Source organism: Dipteris shenzhenensis, chromosome 30 (assembly GCF_047967505.1).
Source record: "Dipteris shenzhenensis isolate YYH24624 ecotype China chromosome 30, Dip_SZ_1.0, whole genome shotgun sequence".
NCBI lineage: Eukaryota > Viridiplantae > Streptophyta > Polypodiopsida > Gleicheniales > Dipteridaceae > Dipteris > Dipteris shenzhenensis.
Window position 1 is genome coordinate 29,913,631 of NC_141625.1, and position 26,321 is coordinate 29,939,951.

Consider the following 26,321-nt stretch of genomic DNA (forward strand, 5'->3'; position numbering starts at 1 on the left):
TGTTCGTCAGATAATCAGATTTTCATTAGGTTAACTTTGAAATAGCAAATTTTACTGATTGTTATTCAAAATCATATAATGAAGGTTATTATCAGCACATTTGTTAGGTGAAGAACTGTAAAAAGGCTTGTCAAGATGTGCATTGAATGTGTACATCAAACATACGTTCATCCGCTCATCCTTTTGGAAACTTCTAGTTATGCATGTACATTTATATTTACATCTTGCACTACCCTCCAATTGCTCCTATCGGCTAATTAAAGGAAAACCAAAAAGTACAGAGTGAAACCCTCAGTCAACTTGATAGCTGATCCGATGGACGCTCTTCTAGACGTCATAGACTATCTTTCCATCTGCTATTGCCTCTGCCAATTTCAAGATTCTCACCAACTTAGTTTAAAAGATCCTGTCTGAAGGTAAAGAGGTCCATTGACTCTTGGCATCTAATTCTGAGGATTTTGAGGAGACCACAATTTCGCTATTCTTGATATTGTTCTACACCCTATGCTTGTTTCATGGTTCTTTTTAGATTATCTCCAATTACTCTTTGTTACTTTCTGTATGTAATTGACATGTATGGGTTCTTTTTGTTTTATTGCAATTTGAATTTCTAAGCAATAAAACATGTATTAGTACAAAAATATTTAACACAATTCCGAGCTTTCGCTGGTGCATGTTATATTGTGGCAGCTAGAATTTGTGCAGCTTTAAAGTAACATTCCAAAAGACTGCCTTAATTTGTGTGAGAATTTATTTCAGCTTAGTATGGAGAGCAATGGAAAGGGTGTTTCTATAGAGGGTGTGCCTCTTCCATATGAAGCGGGTGAGATCGACTTTGGGGAACCCGGTACCAATGGGCAGCACAGTTTCTACCAGCTGATCCACCAGGTTTACTAATGTTTGCTTTTAAGTTTAAAGCTATATATTTTACATGCCATATGATTATAGTTATTATGATACTAGACAAAGCGAGGATATTTATGGCTCTATACAATGGGCAAATGAGGATTTAGGAAGTTTTGGACATTCATAGTATAGTATAGTGGACAAAAGAGAATTTGCAAAATCTTTTATGTGTGTAATATAGTGGCATTGCGGCTTTCTCTTGCTACTTCTTTTCTTCTTTTTATCCCCAATAACAAAGAAAAAAAGCATGATATCTACCCTAAGCCCTTCCTATGGTTGTTAAATAATGCTACTCCTGCATACAAAAGCTGGAAGCTTTGGCCTATTTATGAATTTCACGTGTTCTTGCTACGAGATGAGAGATTAAAAAGCTGGCTGTCATCAATTTGAAAGCCTTAAAACATTATACTAAACTGACCCTCATCTCTACTCGAATCAAATCTTTAATTTCATACACATACTTGGGGGTTATCGTCTTCGGACCTATTTTCACCATGAGACCGTTGATGCAGGCTCACTTAAGTAGAGGGCACGCCTTGTTGGCGAGATGGTAGTGCTTCCGCTCACACTTTCAAGACCCTCTGACCAATTGCTTACTTTTTGACTCCCCTGGTCTGACCAGAAGGGATGTATGGCAGCCCTTGTTGGGGGCCAGATCTGTTTTATGCTGAGTAGCCTCGCGCAGAGGGGCTACAGGTACTCATGTTATCATGGATGGTTCATAGAAAACCGTTTGTTCCTCAACAGATTATCTAGGGTGAGTTTTGATCATCAACCAGGTCATACGTGAGGATCTTCTGCAGCTACACACATTCCGGATCTGGTTGGAACCGATTGAGCTCCCAGTGAAGCTCAGCTTCTATAGAGATCATTGCCTACATATCTTAGATGAAGGTTTGTTGACCCATCGGGATATATGCGGATTCATTTACCCCATTCACTAAGGATCTGTATTGAGCAATTTTCAGGTCTCTTCATAGAGACTCCACATTGAGAGTGGCTGAGTAGAAGGTTTACCGAGGGAGAGACACATATGCACCTTATATGGCCTACAGGAGATTGAGTCTGAGGAGCATTTCATTTTCAGATGCCTAGTGTACTACGAGATTCCAGGACGTTTCTATTGTCTATTCAGAGATAGCTCTGGATTGTTATCCTGGTTCCTCTCTTTCCCATAATGCTTGGCTGCGTTCATTCATGAGGTAGTCAAACATTGTAAGCACCTACTTTGATTATAGAAACAAGAGGAGCATACCCTGGTAGACTCTTCTCAGAGCATGATTACAGAGTTCTTCGAGCCAGACCATACAGGCTCCAACTCTATGGGCCCTAGATGCGATTGTGATCTTGAGCCAGTGACACAACAACTCAGGCAGAGGATTGACGCACAGATTATGTTTGGGGACATTCCCTCCTTGTTCAAAGTGGGAGTGCGACCGATAGTGGTCACGGTCGTCCTTGATAGACATAGAGCTGTGGCCAAGAGACAGCGTAGGATTGCGCCCACATGTAGCCAGTATCATTACATCTTTGATTTAATGCTCTCGCTCCCCCACCCTTACCGAGGAGAGATAGAGTGGACCATAGCTGTGACATTGGAGCATATTTCACTTTGTACTCAGATGACATATTATTTGATGATGATTATGATGATAGTGATGATGGAGAGGACGTTTTTCTGATATGGCCATGTAGCATTTAGCTTTTCTGATATGGCTATGTAGCATTTCGCTTTCTGCATGGGTGTTGATGCTCGTTAGTAGCTTCACCCTTTCAGCTTGTTTGTATTAAGTTCTCACAGTCTCATGGACCCATGGGTCTTCCGAAGACTTTAATAAACTTTCTTTCTTTCTACACATTGCTGATTACCCCCTGTATGCAGTTTCTTGCCATAACAATGTGCAATTACTTTCCATAGGCAGTATTGAAACCCTCCTTTCTCCTTTAAAGTAGTCCCAAAATCTATATGACTTTAGATTAGCCTCAAGTAAAATTGAAAAAACCAAGCCCACAGACTCTCTCTTACTCAGCCATTGGATCAGTAGATTTTTGACTGGCAGAGGATGAGAGTTATAGGATGCATGCGGAGTGTTTGGTCCTTAGAGACGTATGCATGTAAGCCCAGGTGGAATCTTTGGATATTTCAAGGGAGACCTCTTTCTGAGATGGGATCCAGGGGAGTGGTCATGGCCAGCTTCCGCTGCTCGAAATTCTCATGTTTTCTTTTAATATTCCATGAGGATTGGATACAAGGTTCCGCAGAGCCACCCATCATCTACCCAGACCTGCAGTACTGGAAGGCCCACAAGGGATTTTAGAGCGTCATGTGTTGCGTTTTTTGTCTTTTTTTTTGGGAATCAATAGGGCCAAGAAAATCTCATATTTTCTTTGGCTAACTATTCATTTTAGTTGGCTCTTAGCTTTGTAGGCTCAAGGAAGCAGAAGGATCCACAAGAATGGAGCAAGAGCTGAAAGCCATCACATCAACTATGAAAGAACGAAAGTACAAAGTACAATAAAAGGGAACCCTAGGACAGAGTTGTTAGAATTATTATCATATTCTAGGCAGTGGCCAATGTATTGTAATAAGTAGGTGAGGGGCACTTTTCCCTCATTGAGGTTTTTCTCCCTAACCACACTCCAATCCCTAACTACGGTTAGTGGATAGGATAGGGTTTTGTCACTTTGACAAAACCCCTCACTTCTCTTTTGTACTCACTTCATTCCAGTCCACTATTCAGTACACTTACGTTTTGCTCTCTCTCTCTCTCTCTCTTACACACACACACACACATTTTTTTGGTAAATCCATGAGTATATTATCAGCAAGATTTACATGAGGGTCTCTCTCTCTCTCTCTCTCTCTCTCTCTTACACACACACACACACACACACACACACACACACACACACACACACACATCACTCTTGCTCTCCATTGTGCTCATATTTGGCATCAGAGCAGGCTCAGCTCTCGGACTTATTTTCTCATCCGCAAGCTTCAGCCCTTTAGTCCTCCATCTGTGTGCCATTCCGTACAGCCGCCCGTGAACAAGTCCGTACAGCCATTGTTGGCTGTTCCGTACGTCCGTACCAGGCCCAGCTGCCCTATGCCGTTCTACAATCCATGAGCGTCATTCGTACAGCTGCCTTGCGTCATACACTGATTCGCTACTATCCATACCAGCTTTTTTCCTCGACTGTAATAGACCGTACGTTCACTGCTCACCGTCCGTACCTGCACACAGAACGCAAAGTCGCCAGACCGTACAACGATCAGCTTTCCTTTCGCACCTCCTATCCGCCAGCCGTACACTCTATGGAATATTGTACGAAACATTTTCGTACAAGTCGTCAGCCAACTGCACGTGCGCGCAAGTAGCTGTACAGTGTCCGTACGTTGTACGGATTTTGAAACTGTTGCCCGTCCGTACACTGCAGCCGTCCATACATAACTGCTCTGACTACGGGTACAACGCACGTGGGACAGGTCCGTACTGTCGTACAGTTCGTACTGTACGTACTGTTTCGTGCATTCTTTTGGGTTCTTTACAGGTTCATTGCAATTTTGGAGAAGAGATTTGGGGCTTTTATGCATTTTTTGGCAGACACTGCAAGCAAATTGTAGAGATTGCCCAAGAAATTGGGGCTTTTGCAGGAGACTTGAAATTTAAGTAACATTTATTGAATTTCACCTCAAAATTTGGGGCTTTTGGTTTTGAACTACAATTTTAGGCGTTTTTGGGGCTTTCAGTTAATTTGCCCTCTTTTGGACGCAATTTCCCTGAAGAAATTGGGGCTTTTGGCATTCGGATGCAATTTGGTGATACATAACTTTTCTATGCTCACTGTTCCGTTGAATTACGGGTAATACGTAGTCACAGGCGTTGGCATCATAATTTTCCTCCCAGCCTATCTCATGGATAGCATGCTCACAAAGATACGTAACTTTTTTTTCCTTCATGCCTATCTACAAGCCCTCAGTTCCCTAGATGGTTTTCCCTGCCACATGTCATCATTTTAGACCTTTAGCTTGGTACACCATTTACCCCTCTCTTGGGGCACAATTAAAACATTTGCCCCTTGGCATTATTACACATTTAGGTGCACCTAGGCCTGAGCACTCAGAACCACCTAGTCGATGCCAATACACCCTCACCTAGGACCTTGGTAGTTACTTCCCTTGACCATTTTATTTACGCACATAAAATATTACAAAAGTCGATCATCTAAGAGAAAATGCCCACCGATCTTTTCGAGGTCATGGTATCTCGGCTAGAGCATAACATTCCTTCCCTCTTCAAGCATTAGCGTCCTCGATGATGAAATCTGGGAACACTCCGTAACTGGTATACGGATTCCCAAGTAGCTTCTGATAGAGGTAGACCATGCCATGCAACCAACACCGTGGGTATCTTTCGATTGCGCACTTGCATTGTTCCTCGGTCCAGGATTCTTGTTGGTTTGCGTCTTGCATTATCCTCTATCTCCTGAAACAAAACAACACCTTCGATTAGTGAGTCACCTGTATGCAAAAATTTCTTTAAACGAGAAACATGAAACACTGGGTGCACCTTACACCCCGGTGGTAATTCTAATTTATAGGCTACCTTGCCTATTCTTTTTAGAATTAACCATGGTCCACAATATCGAGGTGATAACTTAGCACACTCTCCTACAGTCAAAGACTTAGAGTGCGAAGGAACTCTGAGAAAAACTTTTTCTCCTTCCTTAAATTCTCTAGTGGATCGGTTTACATCCGCATACGCCTTAGCTCTATCCATAGCTTGGCGGATGTTTGCTCTCGCAAGTGCTAGCATCTCTGGCATCTGAACCACAAAGTTCACGGCACTAGGCACTTTCTGAGGTATTCCAACTATAGTTGGATTCGCTGGCCTATAACCATAATTCAGTTCAAACGGACTTAACCCTGTAGAGGAATGTTTTCTATCATTGTAGGCAAACTCTAACAATGGCAACCACTTGTCCCATGTATGTTCTCTCAATGACACATATGCTCTAAGCATATCCTCTAAAATTTGGTTGATTCTTTCCGTCTGACCATCCGTTTTTGGATGATCCCCACTACTCATTTCCAACTCAGTCCTTAGTGTCTCAAATACCGCTGTCCAAAAATGACTGGTAAATTTGACATTTCTGTATGACACTATGGATCTAGATAATCCATGCAGACGAAATATATGTCTAATAAACAAATCCGTCACTTGCGGGGTACTAACAGACTCTCTAGTTGGAATGAAGCGAGCCATCTTGGTAAGACGATCAACCACCACAAGGATAGAATCATATTCACCTTGTGTCATAGGCAGCCCTACAATAAAGTCCATGGAAATGCTCTCCCACTTACTTAGTGGTATCTCCAAGGGCTGTAAAAGTCCGGGTGGCTTCAGGCACGTTTTGCCTTACTTACCTGACACGAAAAACGTGTCACATATTCATGAATATGCTTTTTCATCTTTGGCCAAAAGAAATCTCGCTTCACGAGATCATATGTTTTCTTGACTCCTGGATGTCCCGCACATGGGCTATCATGGCATTGTTGAATGACTCTCTGCTTGAGATCATTCTAATTAGATACTACTACCTTGCCATTTCTTTTCAGCATACCATCCCTTATGGCATATCTTGCATACGTTTGGCCTTTTCTGGATGCCAGGTCATCCTTTTCCCCGGGTTTTAACACATGAGCCTTAGGCCATAGGCTCTGGACAAACTCGTCCACCTTTTGAGTTTCTCTAATCTTGGTCATTAGAGCACTCTCTAACACCGTGAAACTCATGTTATGCATAATGCGTGACAACGCATCATCAACTTTATTATCTTTTCCTCTTCGGTACCGAATCGTCAAATTAAACTCCTGCATGAGTTTTGCGCACCTAGCTTGGCGGCCTTTCAAGTCAGGTTGTTTACTAAAATGTTTCAGAGTATTATGATCAACATCCACATAAAACTCTGATCCATACAAATAATGTCGCCATGTTTTCAAAGCATGGACAACAGCATACAACTCTAATTCATGAGTTGGCCAATTCTGTTGAGGGGGAGAAAGCTTCTTGCTTTCAAAGGCTACTGGCCTTCCCTCTTCGAGGAGAACTGCTCCTACCGCAATACCGCATCGGTTTCCAGAAACAACGATTTCTGGGGATGAACTATTTTTAACACCAGTATGACCACAGCTTGTTTTATGGTGTTAAAACTTTCTTGTTGATTCTGTCCCCAAATAAAAGGTACTTTATCTGAGGTCAGATCAGTCAATGGCGATACTATTTTGGAATATCCTTTGATATGCCTTCGATAAAATTGGACAAATCCCAAGAATGATCGCAAAGCGGTCAAACTCTGAGGGATTGGCCAAGTCAGTATCGCAGCCACTTTCTTTGGATCCATTTCTACCCCCTCTGGAGTAATTATGAATCCTAAATATTCAAGTCTAACCATACACAGTATAGTTTTCTTCTTATTTACATAAAGACTGGCTTTCCTCAAAGTACTGAACACTATTCTTAAGTGTTCGTGATGCTCAGTTATACTTTTACTGAATACCAGAATATCGTCAATAAAATGTGCTACAAACTTTTCGATATACGGACGTAGTAAATCGTTCATAAGCATGACGAATGTAGCTGGAGCATTGGTAAGTCCAAAGGGCATTACCAAAAACTCATAATGTCCAAACCTGCTTCTAAAAGCGGTTTTATGCACATCCTTGGCTCTAATACGGATCTGATGGTAGCCACACTTAAGATCTATCTTATTGAAAATTACGGCCCCATGTAATGCATCTAGCAAATCATCGATCCGAGCCATCGAATACCTGTGCTTAATAGTGATATTATTCAATGCTCTATAATCTATACAGAGACGAAAAGTATTTTCTTTCTTTCTTTTTAATATCACAGGGGAAGCAAAAGGTGAAAAACTGGGTTGAATCTGTCCCAGCTTGAGGTATTCTTCCAGCTGTCTTCGCACCTCAGCTTCTTCTGTAAAGCTTAATCTATAGGGAGGTCTATTTACAGGTTATGCCCCCGGGATAAGCTCAATTTTATGCTGAACATTCCGCTCTGGAGGTAACCCATAAGGTAACTCATCCCTAAAACAATTAGAGAACTTCTCCGATATCTCTTCAGCCAACTCGGCCATTTTCCCATCTTGGGTAGCCTTAGTGCTAGCCGGTGCATCATCAATCGACTCTACCGATACTATACACAGACACAGAAACTCTTTCGGAGTCTTCCGAATTTCCATGGCTGAAATCAATGGTCCTCGAGGTAAATCCTTCTCACCTCGTAAAACATATTCTACTCCGTTCATCTTGAACTGGTAAATATGCTTTTTCCAATCAATGGTTGGATTTTTCAAAAAATGCCAAGCCATACCTAGGGCTATATCTGCATGAGCAAGCCTGGTCAACTCAAAGTCCAGCTTCTCAACATAGTCTTGTATTCGAAGTTCCAACTGGGTAACCCTTTGGTCCCATACTTCAGTTGAACTTCCGTCTGCCATCCTGACCGTGTAAGCATATTGAGACGGACTAGTTTTCAACTTGAGCCTCTTAATAAGCTTCGAGTTAATTACGTTATGTGTTGACGCTGAGTCGAACAACACAATCACATCATGATTGGCTACTTGCCCTTTCATTTTAATTAACTCGGGCTCATCGAAAACTGTATACCCCGTTGCTGCGGGCTTTGAAAGGATGTTATCAGGTGCACCGCTTACTAACTTAGTAACAGACACACTTAACAACACAGGTACTAACCTCTGAGAAGGTCCCGCCAATTGCATCTGCATATGTTCCGCATTGGGACTCTCCTACATTTTCGTGTCGCATTCAGATATTATCATATTGGCCATGCGACGGTCTTTGTTCAGTGGACAATCTTTCCACTGATGTCGGTGAAGGCAGCCGAAGCACAATCCTTCTTTTCTAGCTTTCTCTTTTTGCTCAGGGGTCAACGAGGACTTTGACCAAGCGCGGGCTGCCATTGGAGTTACTTTTCTTTTCACTCTAACGGTGGTACTTGTCTTTGCTGGTCCCTCAACCGGCTTCACCTGCTTGGTTTGGCCACTTGGCTGCGAGACACTTGCCTTTGAAGTCCATTTCCTCTGAAATCCCCCTTTTCTCGGGTACTCATGCTGAGTCCCTGCCTGCACAAATCCACTAGATTTGCCTCTGGCATCCTCATAGTTCAGGGCTACTGCAATAGATTCATCTAATGTAGTCACATATTTAGCGCGAACTTCCATTTTAATCTTGTCGTTCAGTCCATAGATATAGTCTTTCAATTGAACCGACATAGGGAGAGGGTCTGTTATTTTCATAACACATTCCCTGAACTTATCAGTGTACTCTGCCACCGACAAATTCCTCTAGTGAAGGTTTCTATAAGCATCCCAAGCTCGGGACTCTTCGTCAGGTGGAAGAAAGTGTTTCTTAAATTCAGCCTTAAACCCTTCCCAGGTGGTAGGGGCAACTTGATCTTTCTGTTGCTTAATCCACCATCTATCCGCTGCCTCAATAAACAGGTGAGTGGTCTCGCGGATTTTCTTTCGATCATATCTGATTTCACAAATGGCGAAGGCTTCTTCCCATTTGTGTAACCAAACCTCGATCACATCAGAACTGCGCTCGGTCATCCGACTAGCGTACTTTTTCGGTCTATAGTTGGCAATATTAGGTACCTTGACCTTCGCACGTTCTGATGAGTGTATACTGGAGCTTTACCCTTTTCATTTCTATATGGTCTAGCCGACAAGGCTTGTACCATCTCTCTAATTTCATTTTGACCAGCGTTCACTTGAAGCTGCTGGTTCATGATCTGCTGTAAAGCATCTTCTAATACAGAAATTCTACCCACCAGAGTAGGTGTTGTGTGATGGGACATTTCTTGCATAGACCGCGCTCTAGATTCACCAGGATTTACCCTGGAATCTTGTCCCTCTGCCTCCATTGTTTCAAAAGAGAAAATAGTTTTTTTTTTAAAATAAATAACTTCAGATTCCCCTTTGCTGTATAGGAATAATAAACTGCAAACTCTGCTGTACAGGAACAAATCGACTGCAAACTGGAAACTAAAATTATATATAGAAGGAAAAATGATGCTGCCTGGAAGTTCCACGAATCGCAAATGTCTTGATTTATTTCTTCTGCCAAGCGTTTGCAAGCCTCGAAAATCTGCGCCACCAACCAAGGCACTCACCCAGCTATTCGCTTCTCTCTTTCAAAATCAGCCTGCTATGTGTTTCAGAATCAGCCTAAATGCTCACGGGCTTTTTTCGTGACCACAAACGCTCCCTTCTAGTTGTTGCACATGCCAGGACTGATAAGTTGGTGCTCGTAGACTATTGCCTTTTCCACAAACTTGCACCAAGGCTAACCGCAGCCTCTTTGGAACTTAAGCTGCAAGGCCACAGAGCCGTCCATCGTCACGTATTGCCTCTGTTTCGCAGATCTTTCACCCAGCTCCACATGTCGCGTCGAAGGCCTCCCCGTAACTTCAGAGCCATAGCTCTGCCCCGCATGGAAGCGAACAAAGCGTTTAGGCCAGCGTTGATCAGACCACTTCGTTAAGCCCACGAACAGTCACGCATCCCGTGCCTGCGCTCTGGTCTTTCGATGGCCGTCCGTGCCACCCTGCACTTCCTTCATACGCTACTCCTCGTCCAGCCTGAAGCTCTGATACCAAATGATACATAACTTTTCTATTCTCATTGTTCCGTCAAATTACGGGTAATACGTAGTCACAGGTGTTGGCATCATAATTTTCCTCCCAGCCTATCTCATGGATGGCATGCTCACAAAGATACGTTACTTCTTTTCCTTCATGCCTATCCACAAGCCCTCAGTTCCCTAGATGGTTCCCCCTGCCACATGTCATAATTTTAGACCTTTAGCTTGGTACACCATTTACCCCTCTCTTGGGGCACAATTAAAACATTTGCCCCTTGGCATTATTACACATTTAGGTGCACCTAGGCCTGAGCACTCAGAACCACCTAGTCGATGCCAATACACCCTCACCTAGGACCTTGGCAGTTACTTCCCTTGACCATTTTATTTACGCACATAAAATATTACAAAAGTCGGTCATCTAAGAGAAAATGCTCACCGATCTTTCCGAGGTCATGGTATCTCGGCTAGAGCATAACATTTGGCAATTGAAATACCATTTGGGAGATTTGCAAGCAATTTTGGACTCAGTGTGAGTCAATTTGCAGACTTTTGCCACTTTTTGCAGATTTTCTTTGCAGAATTTTGGGCATTTGCAAAGCATTGTGGTGCATTTCAAGCCTTTGATTGGCTGTGACAGTATTTGTCACTGTGGGCAGATTTTCTTTGGCAAACTCTGGTTGTGCATTTTACATCCCAAGAAGGGATTTTACTTGTCTAGTTTGCTGTGTTTTTTGAGTTTATCTGGCAAAAATGGCTCAGAACAACCCCAATGAGGTGTTTGGAGTCCTCACACAGGAGGATAAGTTGGATGGCACCAACTACTCCTTGTGGAGTTTTATGGTTCGCAACATCTTGGTTGGCAGACATCTTTGGGATTATGTCAATGGAGATGAAGCAAGGTCAGATTCTGTGGCTACACCAGTCACTCCTATAGCTGGAGGCAGGGGTAAAGGTCAAAATGCAGCACAAGTAATTGGAGCAGCTGCTGCTCCAGTGGCTCCCACAGCAGAGCAGAAAAGATGGGATTCTAGGGATGCACAAGCTTTATCAGTGATTTCTCTTTCTGTCAAGAGGTTCATTATTTCTCACATTCGGTCATGCAAGACCTCAAAGGCAGCTTGGGAGATCTTAGAGAGGATGTTTGCAGCAAGAAATGATACCAGAGTTTCCTTCCTGAAGAGAGAGCTATCTCATACGCATATGGATGAGGGAGATTCCATGAATACTCACCTCACAAAGCTTCAGGATTTGAGGGAGCAGTTGTTGAATATTGATGAAGTTATTCCGGATTTAGAGATGATTACCACCACTCTGAATTCTCTTCCCGAGTCCTATCTTGGTTTCCACACCTCGCTGAATTTGTCGTTGAGGGGGGGCAGCAATCCTCTCTCTTTTCACGAGTTGGTAGGACTTCTGTTGCAGGAAGAGCAGACATGAAGAAATATGGCAACACGGGTGGCGAGCATGCCATGCTTTCTAAGTTTAAGCCCAAGGGAAAAGGGCAGCAAAAGCAACATGCCAATCAGCCCGCAATCAGCATAAAGCTGATTCAAGACAGCCCTCTTATAAGGCTAAGGGTGATGCAGATAAGCCTAAAAAGAAGGGCATTTGTCACTACTGTTAGAAGCCAGGTCATTATATTGGTGAATGCAAGAAGCGCATAAGAAAAGTGATTCAGGTGTGGCTGTGTCAGATGCATCAGCTCCTCACGCACATGATGGGGGAGATGTTACAACCAACTTTGTGGAAGAGCACTATGTCTATTTGTCTTGCATTTCAGATTTTTCAGTGGGTAGTTCAGATACTGTAGCCACTATTGAGGATGATCCTTATGCTTTTGATTTTGGGCTACTTTTTGATTAGCCTTCTCCTTTAGTGCTAGCCTTCGTCATGGCTGAGTGTTCCCTTCACGTCTGGAGTGCCGACAGAAACTCAGTAGGAAGATTTTGTATAAATGGATGCTCAAGTATGTGTGGGTGTGTGGATTTATATGTGTGAGATCATATTTTTATACTATGGTCTACCCCCACTGTTGGGTGCTGATGACGTCAGTGTGGATGTCATAGTAGCTAGTCCTTGCTATGCGTGATGGAGTTTATGGATATGATCTTCAGAAGTTCCGAAAGAAGACCGGAGTCAAGCCATCCTCGCCAACAACACAAGCTAGAGTCATCTTGTTGTAGGCCTTCTCGAAATCCAAGAGGAGGACAGCCAACGACTATGACTCCTCCCTGGACCAATCCACTGTCTCTCAGAACGTGAAAATGTTGTCTAGGATGCTGCGCTCCTTAAGCACATCACTTCTAAGAAGAGCCTTTTTGCATCTCTGCATCCTCCACCTACTAAAAGGAAGGTGACTTGTGTAAATAATTCTTCTTATTCAGTGTGTGCAGTGAGAGACATCATCCATACATCCACTGATAGCATAGATTTCAGAATTTCAGATGTCTTGTATGTGCCAGGTATAAAGCAAAATTTGCTTTCAATGTCCTCTCTCAATAGAGGAGGATTTCAGGTTATATTCAATGATTCTAAGTGTGTAATCAGAGACAAAGAGAATGACTCTGGCACTTTGTATCGGGTCTTTGTCAACTTGATATATATGAGAAAAGATCCGATCTTGCACTTTCAATGAGCACTCACATTGCTGTGATGCAGAATGCGGAGTTATGGCATGCCACGTATGGGCACATGAGCTATGGTAGCTTAATGACACTTCATAAGCATGCTATGGTGGATGCATTGCCTTCTTTGGAGTCACCTCCTCCTCATGCATGTGAGGGTTGAATCCTTGGCAAGATGCATAGATTTCCTTCTAAGAAGGATGGTACAGTGAGAGCTACACGTAAATTACATCTGATACATAGTGATGTCTGCGGTCCCATGAGGACACCTGCTTTTTGTGGTTATCTCTATTATGTTACATTCATAGATGACTTCACCAATTACACTTGGGTCTATGGTCTTAAGGCAAAATCAGAAGTGTTTATGCATTTCAAACACTTTGTGGCTATGGTTGAGAATGAGACAGGACTCAAGGTGCAGACACTTCGCACAGATAGAGGGGGGGAGTATATGTCTCATGAGTTTGAGGCATTTTGGAAGGAGAAAGGCATCACACATCAGCTTACAGTGAGGCTTACACCTCAGCAAAATGGTAAAGCTGAGCGTTAGAATCGCACTCCTATGGAGATGGATAGATTCATGCTTACGAGTAAAAAGTTGCTTCACAGGTTTTGGCTCGAAGGCCTCATGTGTGCAAACTATGTTTTGAATCGGTCTCCCACAAAGGCTTTGAAGACAATCACTGCCTATGAGGCATGGCATGGGAGAAAGCCTTCAGTGGATCACTTCAGAGTTTTTGGTTGTGTTGCATATGTCCACGTGCTTGTGGAGTTTTGACATAAGTTCTCAGATAAGGCACTTAAATGGATTTTTGTTGGGTACAATGCACAAAGCGAAGGCTATCGTCTCTACAATCCTGCTTCTCACAGATGTTATATTTTCAGAAAATTCAGCACATACACATGCTGAATTTACAATTCTCGCTTCTTCAGATGATGTTTTTGAGGGGATGCTTCCTATAGCATTTGGTTCCCCACCTGAGGCTGATGCTGAAAATCAGAATCTACAGCAACCTCCTCATCATCCACATGTCCCAATTCAGCCATAGGCTGATTTTGTACTTTCGCAGGGTGTGGATGAAGTTGTCAGGCAAGAGATTCAAGAGATACACGCAGCCAAAACAGTCCCGAATTGGTTGCTACAGACTCTCAGGGAGAGTAGGCTTGAGGCCCCATTGCCTGGCAGGACTCGTAGTGCAGTAAGGCACGAAGGGGGGGCTCTTTTAGTTGAGACAACTTATGCGGGTACTCTTCTTGATGAAGAAGAACCCGACTCTTTTGAAGAAGCAAAGGATAATGTGCATTGGATGCATGCCGTGCACAATGAATTGCAGTCCATTGAGAAAAATCAGACTTGGGATGTTGTGGATTTGCCACCAGGTAGTAAGCATGCCATTGGTACCAAGTGGGTTTTCAAAGTGAAAAGGAAGCCAGATGGATCCATTGATAGGTACAAGGCAAGGCTGGTTGCCAAAGGCTATGCACAGAAGAAGGGCATAGATTATGAGGAGACTTTCGCTCCTATATCCCGGATGACCACCATAAGGTCAGTTATTGCCATGGTTGCAAATTTTGTTTGGAATGTCCATCAGTTAGACATAAAAACAGCTTTCCTTAATGGGGACTTACAGGAAGAGGTTTATGTCAAACAACCTCTTGGATTTGAACTTTTTGGCAATGGACTTCAGGTTTGCAAGCTAAACAAAGCTTTATATGGGCTAAAACAAGCCCCACGTGCATGATATGCCAAGATTGATGCATTCCTGGCAAGTAAGGGGTTACATAATAGTCCCACGGAAAGCACCCTCTAGATCAAGAAGGATGGGGGGGATATTTTGGTCATCATTCTTTATGTACATGACATGCTGCTCACAGGGTCAAATGAGGAAATAATTGCAGATTTCAAAGCTGAGTTGAAAGCTGAATTTGGCATGACAGATTTGGGCATGTTAAATTTTTATTTGGGGATCCAGTTTATACAAAACAAGTGTGGCATCGTTATGTCCCAATCCAAGTAGGTGCAGAAGCTCTTGGATAGATTCAACATGCATGATTGTAAGCCTATAGCCACTCCCATGGAGCCGGGGCTAAAGCATACTATGTATGATGCAGGTGAATCAGTGGATGTCACACTTTACAGCTAGGCTGTTGGATGCCTCATCTATTTGTGCAATACACGGCCCGATATTCAGTATATAGTATCTCAGGAGAGTAGGTATATGCACAGCTCAAAGACAACACATTGGCAGGCTGTAAAACGCATCTTCCATTATTTGCAAGGCACAAAGTCTTATGGCTTTGATGTTTCCCTGGGGGGTGACTTGCAGATGCATGCTTACAGTGATTCAGATTGGGATGGAGACTATGATGCTAGGCAGTCCACTAGTGATAATTGTTTCTTTTTGGGCAAATCTTGCATGTCTTGGCTGAGCAAGAAGCAATCTACAGTGGCTACTTCCTGATGTGAAGATGAGTACAGGGCAGCCTTCACAGCGATAGTTGAATGTGTTAGATGCGACGCTTGTTCGTTGATCTTTGTCTCTTATTAGAGGGTCCTTCTTTAACTCTCACTGATAGTCAGAGTGCTATAGCAGTGGCAAAGAATCGTGTGTTTCATGCTCGCATGAAGCACATTGAGGTTCATTATCATTATGTAAGAGAGAAATTGCATGCAAGGGAGATCAGTATGATCTATGTGTAAACACATGACAATGTTGCAAACATCTTCACCAAAGCACTCCACGTGAGAAGTTTGAGGCATTTCGTAGTGTCCTAAACTTATCTCCTTTTGGTGATTGATCACTACCTTGTACACCACATTGGAACTGTAGGGGGGTGTTAGAATTATTATCATATTCTCGGCAGTGGCCAATGTATTGTAATAAGTAGGTTAGGGGCACTTTTTTCTCATTGAGGTTTTTCCCCCTAACCACAATCCAATCCCTAACTACGGTTAGTGGATAGGATAGGGTTTTTTCACTTACACAAAACCCCTCAATTCTCTTTTGTACTCACTTCATTTCAATCCACTATTCAGTATACTTACGTTTTGCTCACTCTCTCTCTTGCTCATCACTCTTGCTCTCCATTGTGCTCACGAGAGTGTCCTAGTGGTACCACTAGTACTAGGTGTCATAAGACACTAAAAGTACTAAGTGACCTAAGTGCCAATAACTAAAGCTACATGGCACATACCAGGGCCCAGAGGGCATCAATACGACCGAGAGATGATGGTCTACAAACCCCCCTCCATGGTATGGACTGAACTATTCTGGAAACGTCTGAGAATACCTGGTATTTTCTGGTCATGGTGGCACATGTTCATCCTAAGGGATATAGCCACCTATGAATGTACAAGGTATGCCAAAGCATGTAACAAAGGGAACCAAGTGTAAAGCCTGTCGAAAGACTTCAAACTTGGGACGACGAAGTGCCTTTGTAAACATATCTGCTATGTTGTCCTCTGTGGGAAGGTAGGACAACTCTATGTCTCCTGCTGACAACCGCTCTTGAACATAATGATAGTGAACCTCAATGTGCTTGGTACACGCATGAAACACTGGATTACGCGCAATAGCCAAAGCACTCTGCCTATCAGTGTAGACCATAGTGGAGGATGTCTGGTGGATACCAAGATCTGCAAGTAACTTTCGAAGCCAGACACACTCTACTGTAGCACTGAAGGCTGCCTTGTACTCAATCTCATAGTTGGATGTGGCAACTATTGGTTGCTTCTTGCTGAGCCAAGAGATACATCAACTGCCAAGCAAAAAACAGTTGCTGGTATGTGACTCTGGTGTCGGGACAACTTGCCCAGTCACTATGCGTGTAAGCATGCATGGTAATTGAATCCTGATCACCATAGAAGAGGGGTAAATCTTGAGTGCCTCTGAGATATCTGAAGACTCTCTTCACTACCTGCCAATGCTATGAACTGGGCATGTGCATGAACTTGTTGAGTTGGGATACTGCATACTGTAAGTCAGGTCTGGTGTGGCACAAGTAAATGAGACATCCAATAGCCTATTGGTAAAGGGTGATATCGCATGGTGGGCTCCCATCATGAGCTGAAAATTTGAAGCTAGGGTCCACTGGAGTAGAGATTGGCTTGCAATCCTCAAACTGAAAACGATTAAGGAGCTGTCCAATATACTTGGATTGTGTCATCATAATACCCCCCTCAACATGAGCAAATTGAATGCCCAAATAATAGTGCAGTTGTCCCATGTCTGACATTTCAAAAGCTTACTGCAAATCAGCCTTGAAAGCTGCAATATGCTGAGTATCTGGGCCAGTGATCAGCATGTCATCCACATATAAAATCAGCACTAAAAAATCAGATCCACTCCCACGAACATAAAGAGTGGGCTTTGTTGGGCTATTCTTAAAACCAAGGGACGGTAAGTGTGCATGAATTTTGGCATACCATGCCCTGGGTGCCTGCTTCAAACCATAAAGGGCTTTTCTCAGTCGGCATACCTGTTTTTCAGAGCCAACAACCTCAAAGCCAGGAGGTTGTGTCACATAAACTTCTTCCTGCAGATCCCCATGAAGAAAGGCAGTCTTGATGACAAGCTGGTGCACTTGCCAATTGTGGTGGGCTGCCATGGAAATGACACTTCTGATAGTAGTAATCCTGGAAGTGGGAGCAAAGGTCTCCTCAAAGTCAATGCCTTGTTGTTGGGCATACCCTTTTGCAACAAGAGGGGCTTTGTGTCGATCTATGCTGCCATTTTAATTTGTAGACCCATCGGGTACCAATGGCATGCTTGCCAGGAGGTGAATCTACTAATTCCCATGTGTCATTTTTTGCAATAGATTTTAGCTCAGCTCTGATTGCATCCATCCACTCTTTGCTGTAAAAAGCATCTTTATGGCATAAAGGCTCTTCATTGCAAGCTGTAGCAAGGAGTGCAAAATCAAGAAAGTGACCATGCATCTGTCTATTCCCTGATCTTGTCCGAGCAGCAAGAGGTTGATCTTGTTTGCTGTCCCTCAATGTGTCAAGAAGCCATCTGGGAACTTGCCTTTGCTGTCTATTGACAACTCTTTCTTCAATCACTGCATCATGAATATTGGGATCATTTTGTGTTGGAAGAGGAACCTGCAAATCAACATGTGTTGTTGGCTGATCATTGCTTGTTGAAGGGCCCGCAGGAGGCTCATGTTGTTGGTCAAAGTCCCCCCTCAGGGGGGGAGAGTATATGTCAAAGGAGTTTGATGCATTTTTGTCTTCACGGGGCATTGTTCACTCATGCACTACTCCTTATACTCCTCAGCATAATCCTGTTTCTGAAAGAAAGAACTGGTCCACCATGGAGATGGCTAGATGCATGCTTAAGGCCAAGTCATTGCCCAATAAATTTTGGCTTGATGCAATGATGTGTGCCAACTATGTGCTGAATAGATCACCTACAAGGGCATTGAGGACTGTTACACCTTATGAAGCATGGAAAGGCAGGAAGCCTTCACTTTCACACATGAGATTTTTGGGTCTCTTGCATATGTACGTGTACCATCTCAGCTGAGACATAAGCTTGATGATAAGGCAATTAAATGCATATTTATTGGTTACAGCCAGGAGAGCAGAGGGTATCGGTTGTACCAACCAAATACTGGGAAGATTATTGTCAATAGAGATGTAATCTTTGCTGAACATTCAGCTACTCCTCTTGTGGACTGCAAAGCAAAGCCAGAAGTTGACATGTTGGTTTCATATACTCTCCCCCCCTATCTATGTTGAGGGTGACAAGCTTGCATCTTGATTCATTCTCAACCATATTCAACCATTTTGGGATGCATTGGAGGAATTGCCACTGTTAGGCACATATTTAGGCTTACTCATGGGCTTGGAAGTCTTGCCTTTTCCTTTCTGCTATGAAGCAAATGCATGATCAGGAATTGTAGCTTGCCTATTAGCACGACTTTGCTCGTCCTGCAAAAGCAAAGTCACTAACTGATCAAATGAGTAGTGGTCAGGATTTCCATTGGCCACTAGTCTAAGGGTTGTAGCAAACCCTTGATATGTGTCTGGCAATCCATTCAATGTAGTGCTAACAAGCTGAGAATTAGGCACCACTTCATCAATATTTGCAAGTTACTCCATGAGGTCCTTGACCTTTGTTAAGTATGTATTCATAGAGTCACTTTCCTGCATGCTGACTTTCTGCAATTGCCTTCTCAAATATGCAACCCATGCCTCATTGCGAACTTGATAAAGAGAAGCTAATTTATCCCAAGCATCCTTTGCTAGAAAATGGAAAACTAAACCTACAACTAGAGAAGGAGAAGCTTCATGGCTTTTCAAAGAAAGCTACATGACACATACCAGGGCCCAGAAGGCATCAGTACAATTGGGAGATGATGGTCTGCAAGCTTTAACAGATAGGTAGGCTCTCCCTATGTATGAGATGCTTGCTTATAGAGGAATCTAGCAAGCATGGTTATGGAGTTGCCATATTGCCAAGGTGGTTTGGACAAGAGTTTATTATCGTACATCACCTATGAGTCCATCACTCTGACCTAGGGAGTAGCTTTGGGCCAGAGGGGTTGGTTGCCTTCTTCACACAACAGTGTTATGGACGTGGTCCTTCAAATCTGAGGACCATGGAGCCTCAAGATTTGTACTTACTTTCCATCTCGGCTCAAGACCTATTTCTTTATTTACAGGCGGGCTCGGCTAGGGGGTGGTTTCTTGGATTATTTTATGACGGATATTATTGTGTTGTAATGTGCTCAGGTCATTGGTAGACACGCATGTGATGCTATTGATATACTAGCTACCATTTGGGCTGAATCTCATTTTTACTGTTTGGAGTCAGTGAAAGAGATGTATTGGGACCTTCGTAGTCGCTCAAGAGATTGATGGCATTCATGAGGACCTGGGATTGTTGTTTTTCATGTGAATCGACTTGGGATGGCGTGGCATTATAGACCATCCCCATGGAGTATAGGCCAAGAATAGAGCTCTCACTCTCCCACCTCTGGTTTAATTTGTTTTGGATGGTATAAACTACTTCTTACTGTATTTTGTAAAAAAAAACCAATATAAATCTATATACAAGTAAATATTGTATAGAGAGAAATCTTATTTTTTCTTTTTAGTAGTCATAGAATTTTATCCCCTTATCTTTTAAGATTTGTGAAAACCTTCTTGCTTCCTTTTCGGAGGTAATTTTTTAAAAAAATATTGTACATTTGACACACGTTTTCAAGAAAGGTTACATTGTACCTATTGGATGTCTAGCATTCAATGAGGAATTCTAGGCTCGTACTTCCCCTCGGTGGGTTGGTCTTCATAAGGCAGGTCCTCCCCTTTCCTCCCCCCATTTCTTTTCTATATGCCCCAATCTCCTCCTCGTCCTTGGTCTATAATTGGAAATAGAAAGAATGTGATGCAGCATCTTAATGCATTGGATGTGGTGGACGAATGCATATAAACCAATGGTGTTAATTTATACTTGAGTCCTTGTTTGATACCGTATTTTGACGTCTTTGCATTTATGAGCACAATTGCCATGTAAAGTTGACAAGATGATTCCATATATCGGCTATTGGCCACATGATGTATCTTTTAGTTGATGTGGCAATCATGTGATCCATTTCTAGGCTCGAAAAGTCCATATAGAAAGGAATTTAAAAGGCTTCTAGTTGGATTGCTTTCCAAGATTCTTACGAGGCCACAATAAACATAGAAGATGTGAACATTGATTTGGAGGTTGAAGATGAGACTGAAATTAGTGCCTCTTCAACTTTCCATGCTTTGGCTTTAGGTTCCTTTATGTAATCAAGATTGAGGGAAGTATTCGGGCACTTGTGTTTAGGGACTGTAAGAAATCCTAGATTTACTATATTTAGAAATGTGCTAAGGAACAGAAAGGAGACTGAAATAGCAGAGAACAAGGAATATTTGTATTGCTTGAGTGTCTGATCGTGGTAGTGTTGTAATGAAATCCATGGAAATACTTTCCCACCTTTCAATTGGAACTGGAAGAGGTTGAAGAAGTCCTACTGGAAGTCGTCGGCTTGCTTTTATTTGTTGACAAGATAAGCAAGATGTAACCATTTTGATGACGTCGCTTTTCATCTGAGGCTAGTAATATGTTGCACTGAGTAACCTATAAGTCTTGTTGATGCCTGGATGGGCAGCATAAGGAACTACATGATGCTCTTTTAACAAAAGACGTCGAACATCCTTGTCATGTGGTACACAGACGCGATCTTGATAATACAGAAGGTCATCCGTATAAGAATAGGATGAGAAAATCTTGTGTTCGGAAGTCGAAGGTTGATCTTTTGAAAGAACTTGTACTGCTGTTGATGGGATATCTCAAGGTGTATGCCTCAGGCACACCTTGGTTTCTATGTGTGAGTGCTAGAGGCACAGTTAGGTGCCCACAAGCACAGTTAGGTGGTGGAGAGCCACATAGGATGATTGAGAGAATCTAGGAGCAGATTGAGGAGATGATTGTGAAGCTCTGAAGTCATCAGTGATGTGAGTGAGCATGTATGAGGTGCCTACTTAAGGACCTCACTCTTCTTCATTCCATAATGCAAGTACTCTGAGTTTGTGTTCACTCTTTCCTTTCCTTTCAGTTTACCAACATGGTATCAGAGCCCTTTGATCCCCCTTGAGCCCATTTCTGCCACATCATCATCTTCTTCTTCATCTTCTTCTTCACCATCTCTCTCTCTTCTTCCCAAAGTTTGCTTAAGCTTGTTCTCCTCCGGTTCTCAGCCATTTCCCACGTCCTTCCTGCTGGAGATCCACCTCAAAGGGGCGAACCCCTGGCTGAGAGGAATTGAAGAAAACCGCGCCCGTTTCGTCGCCATTACACGAATTCCGTCGACTCTTTCTTCTGCGTTTTCTCTCAGCACACTTCATCTTCCTCTAATTCCTTTCAAGGGTAGATTCTCCATGCCTTGGGCTATCCTGTGCTGAAATCTGAGCAGCAATGGCTGCATATTCAAGGAGAAATCAGTGAAAAACCAGTCGACTTTGAAGAGGCAAGCTATGGAGTTCTGACGCGTTTTTTCGCCTCTTCTTTCAGAGGATCTTCTGTGGTATAACAGCTCTCTTTTGCCTAAAAAACCCCCTTTTCCTTTGCTCTAAAGAGTAAGCTACAAGTCCTCCAAGTTCAGCCTTTTGGTTTTGACAGTTTTGACAAGTTTTTGAAGAATATGCTACATAAGATGCTATTCTAGCATTTCTGGTTTTTTGAAACTTTCAATAACTTCAGTACAAGTGTGGCTTCAGTTTTGCTTTGAATTACTAGACCTGGTTTTGATTGGAAAGTATTCATTTTAGCCACCTCTATGAAGCATGTAAGAAGTAGCATCATTAATTGAATATTGGTCACTAGTCTTTGCTACATCAAGTGCTTATATTTTGGAAGTCTTTCAGTTATTTTTTGCCTTGTAAAAGAGATAGACACTGCCCAATATCTGGGTTAGACCCTCTCATGGCTACCCTATTGAATCTAGAGAAGTTCAATGGAAAGGGCTTCCACACATGGCAGATGAAGGTGAAATTTGCATTGATGAGGGAGAACCTATGGGGACTTGTCAAACCGACTCCAACCGCTTCTTCTACAGCCTCCAATACTGGAGAATCCTCAACTCCGACACGACCGGCAAGGGATCCCGCTAGAGAGAAGAAAGCATATGGTATCATTGCTCTTGCTTTAGGAGATGATTATATTCACCATATCTCTGACTTGGAGTCTCCTTCAGAAGCTTGGCAGAAGCTTGACATGATTTTTGGTGCTAGCTCTCACATCTCTAAATTATCACTTAAAATCTCTTTCTTTGAATTGAAGATGGTTAGTGGCACTACTTTGGCAGCTCATGTCAACTATATGCGGAGTCTTATGACTCAATTAGCTTCTATCAATTCTCCTATTACTCCAGATGATGCTATGGCAGTGTTACTTAAGAGTATGCCTGAAGATTATGATCACATAGTTACCACTTTGAAAAATCTTCCTAATCCTAATCTTGAAGGTATATGGAGCTCAGGAAAGGCAATGACACTGTTTATGCTGTAAAAGTCCAGAAGGGCAAGTATACCCCTTGCAATCACTGTGGAAAGACATATCACCTTTCAAAGGACTGCTTCAAAATTAATCCATGCAAGCACTGTGGCAAGAACAACCATCATGAGAAGTTTTGCAGAGCCAAAGCAAAAACAGAAAATGCAAATCTACTTTCAGTTGATGAGCCTCCACAAGATGAGGCATCCTTTGAAGATTATGCATTTTAAATCATCTCTATCTATGCTCCAGATCTCTCTTTTTATGTCAAGGTACTCAGCCTGGATAGTCCTCCAAAATGAATGAAATAAATTATTGTGTTTTGTGTGTTTTGTAAACACCTCTGGTCACCTTATGATGTAGACCATGTGAATGTTTTGTTCCATGGTACCTCCTGCAAACATTGTGCGCATGTACATGCAGGGGAGATAACCATTGGAAGGTCTTTTTGTATCCCTTTTGTTTACCTTACACCCAAGGGAACCCTTGCTAGCATGAGAACCTAGCCATAGATTTATCCTTGACCACCATGAGATGGCATGAGAAACTATGAGACTAGATGTATCCTTGACATAGCCTGAGGCATTCCCTTGAGGGGGGGTTTGATGGGATATCTCAAGGTGTATGCCTCAGGCACACCTTGGTTTCTATGTGTGAGTGCTAGAGGCACAGTTAGGTGCCCACAAGCACAGTTAGGTGATGGAGAGCCACATAGGATGATTGAGAGAATCTAGGAGCAGATTGAGGAGATGATTGTGGAGCTCTGAAGTCATCAGTGATGTCAGTGAGCATGTATGAGGTGCCTACTTAAGGACCTCACTCTTCTTCATTCCATAATGCAAGTATTCTGAGTTTGTGTTCACTCTTTCCTTTCCTTTCAATTTACCAACAGCTGTGCCGAAGTCTTTATCATTGAAATACTTCCCTTGGAATGAATTTGGAACATCCACAGATAATGTAGAGATTACCATAGCTGATGCTAGAGTTAACCTGCTGAGAGCATCTGCAACTACATTGCGTAGTCCTAGAATGTACTTAATGGTCATGTGAAAGTTGGCCAGAAACTCAACCCAGCGTGCTTGTCGAGCGTTCATGACTGGCTGAGTAAAGATATACTTTAGAGAGTGATGGTCTGTCTTGACCACCGAGTCGGCTCCCATGAGATAATGTTTCCAAGAGCGATAAACATGTACAACGGCAAGAAACTCCTTATCATAAACCGGGTATCGGGTTTGGATATCAGAATGTTTATGGCTGTCAAAAGCAATAACTCTGCCTTCTTGCATCAAGACTGCTCCTGTAGCGATGTCGGAAGCGTCGGTCATGACCTCAAATGGAAGGTTTGGGTCAGCAATAGCCATAGCTGGTGTGGTAGTGAGTGCTTGCTTGAGTTGTTGGAAACTGTACTTTGTTTCGGGAAGCCATTGAAAAACCCACTGTGCTTTTCAATAATTCGGACATAGGAGCTGCAATTTCGGAAAACTGATAGACCTTTGTATGATAGAAGTTTGCCAATCCGAGAAAAGAGTGGACATCATGAACATTCTTAGGAGTAGGCCAGTTTCGGATTACCTCGACCTTCTTGGGATTCGCAGAGATGCCTTGAGCTGAAATAACATGTCCCAAATATTCGAGTTGGGTCTTGAAGAACTCACCTTCTCAATGTTGATGTAGAGAGAATTTGCGCGAACTTCAAAAACCTTGTGAAGATGTTGTTTGTGCTCATGTAGGGATCTACTGAGAACGAGGATGTCATCGAGGTAAACGATGACGAACTTATCGAGGAAAGGCCTGAAGATGTCGTTCATTAGTGTCATGAATGTGGCCGGGGCATTGTTTAACCCAAAAGGCATGACCAAATATTCATAGTGTCCATACTTTGTTCGAAAAGCTGTCTTGTACTCATCGCCTTCTCGTATGCGAATTTGATGATGACCTGAACGAAGATCAATCTTTGAGAACTGTGTTGCGTGTAGAAGTTGATCGAAGAGGTCATCGATGCGAGGCAATGGATACTTGTTTTTTATAGTGAGCTTGTTGAGGGCTCGATAGTGGATGCAAAGGCGCATTGACTTATTCTTTTTTTCCACAAGTAGTACAAGAGATCCGAAAGGGCTGCGACTGGGCCGAATGTAACCTTTGTCGAGTAGATCGGTCACCTGTCTTCGGATTTCTTCATTTTGAGTGTAAGAAACCCGATAAGGAGGTTTTGATGGTAGAGTACTGCCGGGAATAAGTTCGATTGGGTGATCCACTGGTCGTCGAGGTGGTAACGGCTTTGGCAATTCCTGTGGAAAAATATTGAGGTAGGGCTGGAAAAAAGGTTGGTTGAGGTATTCAGGAGGATCCTTTGTTGGTGTCTCCACTACTGCCGTAACCAACAGAAGTGAAGTCTTTACTTGATGTTTACAAACCCACTTCTTTACTTGTAGGGCAGAGGCAACTGGGGTTGAAGGAGAGTCCCTAGAACCAGTTAGCTCAATAAGTTTTCCCTGGTAGACAAACTGGATAGTATGGCTGCGAAAATTGATTGATGGATCATAGTCGTAGAGCCACTGTTGTCCAAGTATGACATTGTACCGAGAAAGAGGCATGATGTTGTAGTTCAACTTGTCCGTATAATGTTGGATGCGAAAAGACAAGGTTTTGATCCTGGTGTTGCACAAGAAGGTAGTTTCATTTGCGAGTTCAATCTGATAGTCCATGGGACTAGGACTGGTGGTCAACTGAAGTTTATCGACCATAGAACTAGCTAGGATGTTATGAGAGCAGCCACTGTCGATGAGGATAGTGATCGTTGTTCCACGAATCGATCCTTGAACACAAAGTACTTGAGTGGCCAGGGAAGGTTCGGGGTTGCTGGCAAGGCTCGTGTGGATGGTATTTGCCATTCGAACAGCTTTGCCTTTCTTGTCTTGTGCTAGGGTAGCATCTTCTGTTTGGAAAGTGTTAGGTTCCATATTGGAATTTTGCTTTGGTCGCTTGGGACAATCGAACCATCTATGGTCGCCTGTACAGATAGTACAAAGTTTTTTTGTGTTGGAGTTGTTCTTCTTATCAGTGGCC

General features: G+C 42.8%; 1 protein-coding gene across 1 annotated transcript in view; it reads left to right on the forward strand.

Moving 5' to 3' along the window:
- Positions 1–26,321, forward strand: part of LOC147881951 (Sugar isomerase (SIS) family protein) — an 86,547-nt gene that overhangs the window by 28,765 nt on the left and 31,461 nt on the right. The window contains exon 16 of the mRNA XM_087402016.1: positions 760–888. Coding sequence (XP_087258142.1) covers positions 760–888 — 129 coding nt within the window. The remainder of the gene's footprint in view (positions 1–759; positions 889–26,321) is intronic.